At 40.0% G+C, this 11,976-nt stretch overlaps 1 protein-coding gene across 9 annotated transcripts in view; it reads left to right on the plus strand.

Moving 5' to 3' along the window:
• Window positions 1-6,853, plus strand: part of RBM20 (RNA binding motif protein 20) — a gene marked incomplete at its 5' end in the record, with an annotated part of 114,309 nt that extends 107,456 nt beyond the window's left edge. For all 9 annotated transcript variants that reach the window (XM_081005912.1, XM_081005906.1, XM_081005907.1 and 6 more), the window contains 2 exons: window positions 699-820; window positions 4,077-6,853. In XM_081005912.1, the coding sequence (XP_080862038.1) occupies window positions 699-820; window positions 4,077-4,187 (233 nt within the window). In that variant the 3' untranslated portion in view covers window positions 4,188-6,853. The remainder of the gene's footprint in view (window positions 1-698; window positions 821-4,076) is intronic.
• Window positions 6,854-11,976: the final 5,123 nt, after the last annotated feature.

The following is an 11,976-nucleotide window of genomic DNA, read 5'->3' on the forward strand; positions in this document are numbered from 1 at the left end:
CCACCCTTCATCTGAAGATCACAGAGCTGTTTACAATATAAAGACACAAAAATACATACCGTAATAACAAACAAAAACAATCACACACACACAGAGAGAGAGAGAGAGAGAGAGAGAGAGAGAGAGAGGGAGAGAGAGAGAGAGAGTTTTAAAGGCCCCCACTGGACAGAGAGCCTGGAGAGAGAGAATTTCTATAGACCACAGCAACTCCCCCTCCCCAGCCTTCAAGTCTGCCCTGGTGCTCCACCAGGTGGGTACAGCTGCATGAGACCAACTCCACCCTGTTCAGCTACCCAAAACTCAGTAATACAGACCAGATCAGCCTCCTCATCAACAACCAGGTCAGGCCTAATGGCTGACTAATAGGACAACACAATTCCCTAGGTTACAGGAAGGGCTGGCACATGGCACAGTCAGGTGGGAGAGAGAGTAAGAAAAAGTGACTTAGCCAAGACCACCTAGTGAGAGACAATGGACCCATGGTCTGACTCTAGGGCGGCCTCCTATGCTACATTACTCTATATTATTTTTGATAGAGAAATTATAAATATCTGAGAAGTGAAAGCACTATACTTTAAGAAATTCAGGTGACGCCAAAATAAGTTCAACCATTTTTCTCCCCATGGAAAGGAATTTTCTTTATAAGGCTATCTGATTCCCACCCCCGGTAATAATTGCAAGTCAATATTGTTTTATAGGCATGGAATTCATTGTGCCCAGAACTGGCTTTTACTGCAAACTCTGTGGACTTTTCTATACAAATGAGGAGACAGCAAAGACTCGTCATTGCAGAAGTACTGTTCACTACAAAAATCTTCAGGTAACAACTGATTTATTCACGCAAATTAGTATTTGAAATGTAATGGCACGCATAAACAAGTCTTGGGGCTGCATACCTCCTGCACTACTGCATGTTTACCACCCTTGTCATGTGAAGCACTTAACACTGTCTACTTGTGAATCCAAGTTAGATTATTTTCAACCCATTTTTCAGTTCTACAGCTCATTTATTGCAGCATTTTATAGTCTATGGGCAGTATTCAACTATGGCAAAAAAAATGACACAGATTAGGGGGATGGATCAGTCTTGCCCTCTAGGATCAACCCTTCAAGCTTCTTTTCCTGGAGCCTTAGGAGTTATAGCAGCCATGGCAAAGCTTAGAAATTGTTTCTAGTAAAGCACCTCCTAAGGGTGGCTAAAGCCATGGCATGTATGCTCTGGGAAGAAGCATGATGCAGGGGTGTCTGGCTTCCTTCCTACCTGTTACCTAGGTGTTTTGGAACATCCTCAGCTTGGTGGGTGCCTGGTTGAACATCTATAGGCAGTGCAGACATTGTCAGCAGGGAATATATGAGTATGTGTGCTATACAACATTTACAAATAATGGGATATTGATTGTTAGCTGTTGAGTTCAGTACTGAACACCTAGTATAAGACAGCAGTGAGGAGAGATGGATGTATGAGTGTAAGTTCGTTCTGTGAACATTCTAAGCCTACATGTAAATTGTACACATTTTGTACACTCTCTGCCTGTGAAGTACACATTTTTCAATGCATTTCAATGTATTTTGATTAATTTCCTCTAACCGCAGCACAAAATTTAGAGAATTGCATAATTCAATTAATAGTAGTCTTCCAATCTGCAAGCAAGTTCAGGAACATAGAATTCTGTTGATCTACTAACAAAGCAGACCAAATTAACTCCTCCTATATCTCTAATAACTAAAAAAGCATAGGTCTTAATGCAATCACACCCAAATCACTTTCTGAAGTCCACCTTTTCTCTCTTTGCTTTCCTCTTTCAAAATGTCTTTATTTATATTAAATTTATATATTGCTCTTCATCCAAAGATCACAGGGCGGTTTAGAAATATATCTTATGTGTCAAATGAAGTGAATAAAGAAGTATGTCACTGGATTTTCTGGTACAGAACAACAACCTATAGATAACAAGAGCTGAAGATTTACTATAACCCCATATTGCATACTTCTGTTTCAGATAAATAAGCCTTTTCTATTTGGATATGTGTTTGCCTACAGCTCTCTGCTCTGACTTTCAAGAACTTCCATTGCTGTTTTCATCATAAATTCTGGCCATTTCAGACCTCTATATTTTGTGCGATTACAATTCTGTTAAATCTCGCAAGTTGTCAAAACCAACTAGAAGCTAAAGAGCTTTGGTTCAATTCCCTTGCTGCACATATCAAAAGTCATTGCGCATCAAATTGTTACACATCATGAGAAGATTAACTGTCACCCAGCCTTGGCCTTTCTCTAGAAAATGAAGTGCATGCTGCAAGTTAATACAGAATGCTGTGTAGAGCACGGTAGCAAGTCACGCACAAGTCTAAGTGAAAGGGGAGATGGCAGCAGGTGAAAGGCTTGCCTTCGGGATTCTTTTTCTCCCTTTAGGGCAGCCACTAATCCAAGACCAAAGCAGTTTTAAATAGCTGGAAAAATATGCATTTGCTCATTAAAAGTCTATATACATTAATGGTTTTAGTGAACCTAAGCAACAGATGAATCTCTTTTTAAGAGCGTGAAGTAACTGGCATTTCCTTGGCAGCGAGTCAGGAGAAGAAGCACTTAGACAGTTGTCAGCTTCACCACATCCCTTGTGTGCATTTATACTGAATCCAGCTTCTCATTAGGCGCACAGCTGGTCTATACTAAGAGCACTGCCCTGTGTAGGGCTGTGATGTCATTGAGTAGCAGAAGAGAAGTGACGTCATGTGTGGTTCATAGTTGCTGTTGCAGTTTGGCATGTAGGAGTTGGGGGCTGATCAGAAATGATGCGAAGCACCCTTCCTGCTACAAAAGTAGGGCCATAAAGTGGGGAGGGGTAAGGGAATTAAAGGAGAGCCACCACCTCCCCTTAATATCAAATGCAATAGATAAACTGGCCCTGATTCTAGATGTAGTTTCTAAACGGTCTCACTGCCATTATATAACAACCCTGCATTGACTATTAGGTGTACAGGGCAGCATGAAGCCACATCAATCCCAGTTCCCTGGCATTTCTATATGAATGATATGTGTGGTGGGAAAACATATTTGTGTGTACACAATTCCATCTCAAATATATATCTAAAACATGCTGTGTATATGTATGCTGTGTGAAGCAACTCTTAGATGGGCTATCCTACTCTCCTTCATGGCTGAGCACTAGAATGGCTGGACATTATGAACTTTATAAATGTCATATTGACTGGTGTGTTTCACTTCCTTTCCTGGTACTGCAAATAATGTGGACAGTATATTCATGGGATTATTACTCAGTTTGATGGGAGAAGGCTCGCTACACATATTCAGAAGTACTTTGCTTTAATACTTCACATGTTCCCAAGTTTAGACCTTGTTCAAATCAAGCTCTGAACAGAGCTATTGTTACAGAACAAACCAATAGTGAATTAACATTTGGCTAAATACTAATGATGTGGCTCCCCCTCCTTGCACTGCTCAGAGAGGCAAGCTGACAAAGCAACCTAGTTATGAGGAAAAAGAGGACAGCTGTTCCTACAAGCTCACAGCCACTGCTGTGGCAGTATTTCTCATCCCTAGCTAGTTCCTGTCCACCTGTTCCTTTGGGTGGCAAAATAGGTAGTGTTTTCTTCCTGTTGGGCAGGAGGTGAGGTGAGGTTGCAGGCAGATCAACAGTAATAAGATGTGGTGTAAAATAATGATCTTTCGTTCAGCTGTAGGATCCTTTGGTGGCATGTGAGCCTTGGTAAATGCCTGGTTATGCTGACTTCTGTTTTTGGGCCTAGATATCATATTGGTATTTCCTCCATTTTAGGAGTTATGTGAGCATTAGAATCATAGAACTGTAGAGTTGGAAGGGACCACGAGGATCATTTAGTCCAACCCCCTGCAATGCAGGAATCTTTCACCAAACATGGGGCTCAAACCCATGACTCTGAGATTAAGAGTCCCATGCTCTACTAGCTAAGCCTATCCCTCAAGGCATCTTCAGCCCTATAGAGTGACATAAGCATTTGTGGCAGTGGCTTGAAGGCATGAAGTTATATGGTTGAAAATCAAATTACCTATATTTTCATTATTTCATTCACCACAGAAGTACCTATCCCAGCTTGCAGAAGAGAATCTGAAGATGAATGAGAAAGAAAGCAGTTTGCCACAAGATGATAATGGGATTGTCCCTCACTTTGAGGAGAAAAAGCTATGAGGTGAACACTAATGGTTTTCTGCTGATCCTGCTTATGCACCTTTTGTTTGCACTGTTGAAAGGCAAGCATAATGAGAAGCTTGTTCTATGCATCTACACTGACAGCACCATTTAAAAACAATGTCTGAAATACAGTGAAGCAAAGTGACATATCTGATAGCAGTAAAGCTCCACTTTCTCAGCCTGTAATAGGCACAACAGCTCTCTTTAAACTAGAATTCTCAGGGATTCTCTCAGTGTTGGTTCAGGTAAATTGTTTAGTGAAAATATTCTGAGAGTGAGGAAGAAATAACCTGAAAAATCCTTGGTTAAAATACTTTTATTTACATCACCTAGTCCAGCAGTGAACTACGGGTCTTGTAAGTACATCTATAAGTTATTGTTGTATTACTGCTGATAACATGGGTTCAATCAGATGATAACAATATCCATGTCTTGTATGAAATACTCACAGTTCATATATTCAAAGGGCTTACAATCTACATTGGGGTGGGGCGGCAGAAGCAGTGAAGCCCTTTCCCCCTTCAGTGCCTTGACAACATTTCAGAAGACTAAATATGTTCCACGTTTTGCCTCTGGTAGGAGTACTTATCTCTTCTCTTCTTTCCTTAAGGTTTTATTCTTCCTAATTTTAGAAATCAACCAGGCACTTAATTTTGTTTCACTCAGAGCCATGGCCCAATTTAAGAAACCTTAGTTGACTGACAGTATAAGTGTATTAAGTCTGCATAAATTTGCACATGAATAAAAGAAGTCCTAAAGTAGGGACATCTTCCTTTGTCTCAGATGATGAACATACTTGTTGCACCATCTTAGAATGTGCAATGATGGATGCAGGAGGGAGGTGGTGGCACATGATGGTGGGAAGGTTTGGTCCCAGGGCATGGTTGAAAACACAAGATGCAGCAGCCTTGCTGAAACTAAGCAGGTTGGGTGTGGTCTGTGCCTGCATGGGGAAATGATTGAGGAGCATCTGGTATGCTTTGAGTTGCATAATGGAAGAAAGGCAGATATATAGTTAAAGAAAAAATATCCTGCATTTGCCCAGTTGATCAGACACACCATCTAAATTAATTAAAATGTTTTTAATGATTGATCAGCTAAAGCTCTGAGCAGACTTTGAATTTCACTTCCATTAATTTCTATGTTGATGATATAGGTGCCCAGTATAGTATTATTATAGTTGTGTTTCAGCAATATGTGTGTTTATATCACCCAGAGTTCCACTAAAGTAAACTGCTTTACTTTTTTTGTTGTTTTAGTAAGGCTTGGAGTGGTAAAATGCATAGATTCTGTAAAACTGTTAGTAGCATTAATCACAGGATGATCTTTTTAAAAATGCACCAGGTACCATTTGAGTTGCTGAGCCATATCTAAAATCAGAGCAAGTGTATTTGTTGCATTTCCTTTTTTAATGTTTTTAAAGAAAATTGGAGAAATTATAGGAAAAATATATGTGAATGTATCTTCTCATCATTCACTGCCTTCATAAAGCTTACCATATTATATTTTCTTGCTATTGGCACCTTTAAGAATTTTCTTATCTATGAGTACATTAACACCAAAAAATCGCCCAGTTGCCAAGATCTCCCAATAAAAATATTACATTACCTGTTTCATATTATAATATTTTTTTGTGGGAGGAAATGGAACCAGCATCTTCAGTTAACTTTCTTTGTTATCTTGTAAGTGTGTGCTGTCACTAGGCTAGGTTCCATTTCATTAAATGGCAGAAACATTCCATTTATTACCATCAGAGATGAGGTCAAACAGCACATTTTAGATTCATAAACTTTAGAGCCTTTGAGGTCCTGACCTTCGGCTAGGCAATGTAAGTAAGAGGCAGGGGCAGACATGGCTTTCAAGCACACATCTAATCCCACGTATCAGGTGTACTGAACTTTGCATCCATCCTCTTTAAAACATTTTATTCCACCTTTCAGCATAAAAATTTCAAACGTGGATAAGAGAGTTTTAAGTCTCTTAAAATAGAAAAATGAAAACCAGCAATAAAAGAAATAAATGTTTACGACTGGCTTTTAGAAACATGAATACTCTTGCACTGTTCCAGGAAAGACATAATTAATCTGTGGAGGGAACATGGAGATCTTTATTTTGCCATCAGTAAAAATGCTGACATGGGCAGTTCCCAATGAAGGATGCATATCCTGCTGGGAGATAACCACACATAGCTGTGGAGGTGGGAGGCTCTTCTCTTGCAACAATGGGCCACCTTGGCTTGGAATTTTTGCACCAAAAATCTGAAACTTAAGAAATGCTACTTTCATACCTGACTGAATTCTTCACAAATGTCATTTGTACACATTAAGTTGTATGTATAGCACAATGCAGACTATTTATTACTACTATGTAAAAAGCTTTCTTATTTATAAAGTGTTGCAAAATATCTCAGATAATTTTTTAAAAGTATTTAGAACTAGTAATAATTTCTTATTTGTCTTTACTTACTACTGTAATGGGTGTTAAGTATCCCATGTATTATTATTATTTTTCATTCTAAAACCAAAGAATCTAAGAATTGCCCCTCCCCAAAAAAAACTTGACAACTATGCTACTGGCCTGCACACTAGTTTAGTATCAGGCTTCTGTTAAGTCTGTGTTTGTTGGTATATACTTGAACTGGACCAGATGTTACTATTTATTGAGTTCACACAATCTTGTTTAATCATTGGCTTGTAAACATTTAGAATGTATTAGAATTTAAGTTATTTAGGAAGCATCACAAGTTTTAATTGCTCTGTGTACCTGAGATTTCAAATTGTGTTTATTAAAATGGACAAATTATTGTAATAAAGAGAATTTTAATGGCTATGCAAGAACTGGTGATCTTTTCTTTCAATGGCACATGCCTCTCTCTGTAGATGTAATGCTACTGATCCTTTTAATTACAGTGTGGAGGTCAGGAGCAAGCTGCAAGATCACATCCTGTTCCCCCAGATTATTTCCACGCAATGCAACCAAAATATTTAAGCTTAATTTGTTTAAGCTAACATGCAGGGTCCAGACTTCACAGTGTTCTCATCCTGATTCTGCAACTGAGATGGACAAATCCAAAGCCCAGGACAGGTGCCTCTACTGCTCAAACAAACATTTTCTTTGTCTGCATCCAAGCCAAGGCATTCAGAAGGTCGTTCCAGAATAAAGCCTGACCCTAGCGATAATCATGTTCATATCATAACTCTGGCACATGAGGATATGGCTGAAGATTTAACTGTTCATGTGTCAGAAGAAAAGAACTGTGTAAACTGGCCTTAAGGAGGTATTATGGGGTAGGGGATATAGATGAAAGCTTACTAAAACACACTTCTTTTTACAGGAACCTCAAATAACTTTCCCGTGTAGTGCTAAAGAAATAAGTCAGGTGAAATTCATTCTTGTCCCCATTTTTAAGTCTTTTTTCCTTTTCCATTTTATTAAAATACATTGCTTTTCCTTTTTTAGATTTGATATGTATATTGTATTCCCCCTACTGGACAGTTAATTATTGCAGCAATGGCATGAGTCAGTATTTCAGCTTTTAATCTAACACTGTGTATGAAGCAGTGCATTTAAAATACCAGTGGCAAACTGCTCTACAATCCAATTATCTCTTGGATAAATAATTTGAATTTCATAATTTTACTTGATGCATATTTGTGAATTTCACTGGTTTTGAAACTGATACTCAAATGTGGCGTTTAGGAGTTACGTACCAGATGCGATGCGGAGACTTTTAGGTTTTATGCATTCTTGCATTTTAGGGTCTGTGTTGTTGTTTTTTTGTATTGCAGTGTGTGTGTTTTTAAGACAGAAATTCCATTGCTGTGTAGATTGGGAGCACTTTGGAAGCAGCACTGTGGAGGAATGCAAACCAAGTGTTCTGCAGCAGCCTAAACCATAAAAGCAAGATTTCTAAGTTTCTAAAAATCAGATTCCTACCCACAGCTTCTTGGGAACAATTTCACTTCTGCAGTTTCGAACCTTGAACGTTTTTGTTGAAGTTGCTAGGTGGAAGCCCTGTAAACTAAGTTTGCAAGGCAATTGGAAAGTGTGCAGATGCCATGCTTCCACATAGTTCATCAATTAAAGACCGTTCTCATCCTCTGCTCCCATCTGCTGTGGAATAAAGCCCAAATCCCTGATTGCTGCACAGGGAACAGGGAACTGTGAAGAAACTGGGCTGCAGGCCATAATAGTTCTACTTCAGTCTACATTGCATTGCCCTTCCATTTATTAATTATCCTTGTCGGCATGAAGGCCAAAGTGGCTTTTTGTCTGGTCATCTTAGTTTGTAGGGCAAATATTACGCATCTGATTAAACTTGACCGGTCAACACTACTGCTTTCCCACTAAGCCACAGAGCTGACCTTCAGAAAGCAGAAGACACGCAATCAGTAAACCATATTGATCCGGATTCAGTAACGGATAAGGTGACCCAAACCCAATATCAGATCAACATTTGCCAATGGCATACACCATTTCAACTCAGCTCAGTCAGGAATGAGACAGGTATGTATGAAACCTCATGCTACATTAAACAAGTTATAGCCTGTTTCCATGTACTGCAACCCATTAAGCAGGTACTAGTTAATTTCCAAGTTCTTCCACCAGGTGCTAGGTGGGGCCTGTGATGCAAATGTCACCTTCCCTTGGCATAACATTTACCCTTCATCGTTCCAAAACTTGGGATATGTCGTATCTTGGGTTATGAAATCTCTCATTGAGGCTTTTTGGAACTTGTCTGAACATGTATTCTTTGTTCTGGTCTTAAAAGAGAAGAAAGAAGTAGCAACTGATTCTGTTGTTCGATTTGGTAGGCTTGGCAAAGCAGCTTGGCTTACTTAAGCTTATCTTCAACAGATAGCAGCCAGCTGGTGACCACAGACGCTTACCTTGAACTAGAGGGGAGGGTGTTGCCTCAGCTGAAAGATCTGAATCTGTTGACGAGAAACCTGGCCTGGCTGCAAAAAGTGAAGTTGCACAAATGGAACTGATTACAGCACTAAAAACAAAGTCGTATGTAACAAAGCTATGGCATGCTGGCAGATCCAAATCATGTAACACTGTGTTGAGGTGAAAGTGGGAACTTGCCATTATTGTCCTCCAGTGTCATCTTTCCAGGCAAGAAAAATAGGTGAATTAAGAATTGATGCCATGTCCTCATTTTCACCTACTGTGGTATCACAGTCTGCTTCAAACAAAGCAGAGAGACTCTACAAGCACTGTGAGGAGTAACTGGGTGTTTCAAGAGAAAAGCCATGTTTGTGTTGGAGCATGAAATGAGTAGGCCACCCATGCAGCCTGTAGTCACAGCTTTGAACTAAGTGGTGGAGCTGGACCAGGATCTCTTAATTTTGCCCAGTAATGAAGAAGTGCCTCCACCAAAGTAAGCTAAAGACGGAGTGGGAAAATGAAGTTTGGCAACACCTCTCCTGGCTTAGGTCCTGTGGGGTTTGCCACAGGTGTTGCCCCTTTCAGGTTTCCACTAGCCTGCCTCTAGTTCCTGTGTCTACTTCCTATCCTGCCCCCTTCCTCCTATCTCCCTGCCTTGAAACCTGCTTGAAGATTCATGTGATGCCCCACAGCAGAAATACGTTGCAATAAATTAATAATAATTTTTAAAAACAACACAACTTCTGACTAGACCATAATATTGGCTGGAAACTCTGCTGTTGGTGACTTTGATGAATATGTTCTGGGTTGGAAGAGGGAGAGGGAGGGTGGTACATGCAGTAGAGCATACTTAGTGGTGGCATCTCATGTGCAAACTCCAAGTACAGATCAGATTGTTCCCCATTTACATTCACATGCCAACTTGAAACATTTATTTGTATTGGCCTTTGGAGCATAATGAGGGCAGCTCTATTGGCTTATACTGCTGTGCAACTGACTGCACTGGTTTGGAGTAAATGTATTTTATGCTGGTTAATTCATTTTTAATGTTGTGTTTCTTAGGATTTTTTGTTGTATTTTATATTTGTTGTTAGCCACTCTGGGCTCTGCTTTGAGAAAGAACCAGTAAGCTAGTAGTAGTAGTAATATCTGCACATGATGTACGATTTTTCTGTAAATCATGGGTGGGGAACTTGTGGCTTTCCAGATGTTGGACTCCACCATTGATCATCCCTGACCATTGGCCACACTGGTTTGGGCCAATGCAGTCCAACACCATCAGGAGGACCAAAGGTTTTAAAAGGAAAGGTGGTTCTCAACTTGTTTTTCCTGTACATTCATTGTTGTATTATTCATGAAAAATTTCCCAGGACAAAATCATAGCCTACTTCTAATAAAAGCTTTCTATCTGAGATGTGCTAGATGTCCTCATCAGGGCTTTGGAGCTACCAAATACCCCCAGGTGAACCCAGTTGTTAGAGGCATTGCAAGCATGGCACTTTTATGTGGTGTATATGATTAGTATTGTTCTGCAGCAGGTAGAAGATGAGATATTAAGTGAGTGGCCTAAGGTTGCATGCCAAGTCAGTAGTTAGATGGAAGAGAATTGCCTAGACATGCTCAGCCTAGACCTGCGCTTAGTAGCAAATGATATCATTTGTGGCATTTAGCACATGGCTCATTGTATCTGTGCATCCTGTTGAAGCCAATGATTGATAAACAAGTAAACTTATTACAATTAGAAGACCATTAACAGTGCAGTTGGCTAGCAGTCCATTGCTTTATTAGTATAAGCCATCCTACCAGGCCTTTGGGTTGGAAGAAGCTGTGAGATTATTTTGCCCTGGGGGGTTTGAGGACAAGGATAATTGAACACTTGCAAATGGCTAGAAACAGGGTTAGCCCAAGAGCTTTCTTTGCCCTAGGCAAATTAAATGCTTGCTGTTCTTCTTTCCATTGTGATAATATCTAGGGAGCTCCTTAAGATATCATCTCATGGAGAGTGACTGGAAAGAACTTTCTGACAGTAAGCTGTACAACAGTGGAACTGACTACATTGAAAGGTGGTGGTCTCTCCTTCATTGGAAATTTTGTAACAGAAGTTGGATGCCCATTCTTTAGTTGTGATTTCTGCATTGCCGAGGGTTGGACAAGATGACCCTTTGGATCCCATTCAACACTACAGTTCTATGATGGGGGGGGGGGGAGGTCAGGTCATACGTTTGCCTGTAGAAATACAAGAGCTTTCAGCTACTGGCTACTTAGATTTTTTTTAAAAAAAGATAACTCTTTCCCTCCTCTTGCTTCTGCCTAGGACTTGTTGACAATATTGAACTGCTGATCACACTTTAGCACCACTTCCCAGTTAAAAAAAACAAAGAAAGCTAATTACAGTTGGCAAAGGTGGCACTGGAATCAGTCAGGTGATTTCACTTGGCTTGGATGCTGGATCATGTGCAGCCTCTGTTGATTATATTACATCTTTTCCAAACAGAGGGATCCGGATTTCCTTCTAAGAAACTTAACTCTTTAGTTGAGGCTGAAGAAATGGGAAAAGGCACAGCAGCAAACAAGCACTCTTCAGCGAGGGGACTGGGATAACAATCTTATCTTAAATCCTTATCTTAAATGTCAGCTGCAAATGTCATCCTGTCATCTCATAAGGCCCTTCTTGTGGCCAATGTGCAAGCCAGACAAAAAGATAAGGTGATATGAATAAACTTATTGCTAAGCCTTCTTGTGGGCTGCCAAACCCAAACATTGGTTTGGGTGTCATTTAAAAAAAAACACAATTCAGCCACACAACTGTCCATCTCAGAAGATGGAAAGTTAGGTCATTTTGGCCACCATGAGCATCCACATCCTGCAGAAAAATGCTATGAACTTCAAAACTTGC

This window comes from Podarcis pityusensis, assembly GCF_964106645.2.
Source record: "Podarcis pityusensis genome assembly, chromosome: 5".
Taxonomy (NCBI): Eukaryota; Metazoa; Chordata; class Lepidosauria; order Squamata; family Lacertidae; genus Podarcis; species Podarcis pityusensis.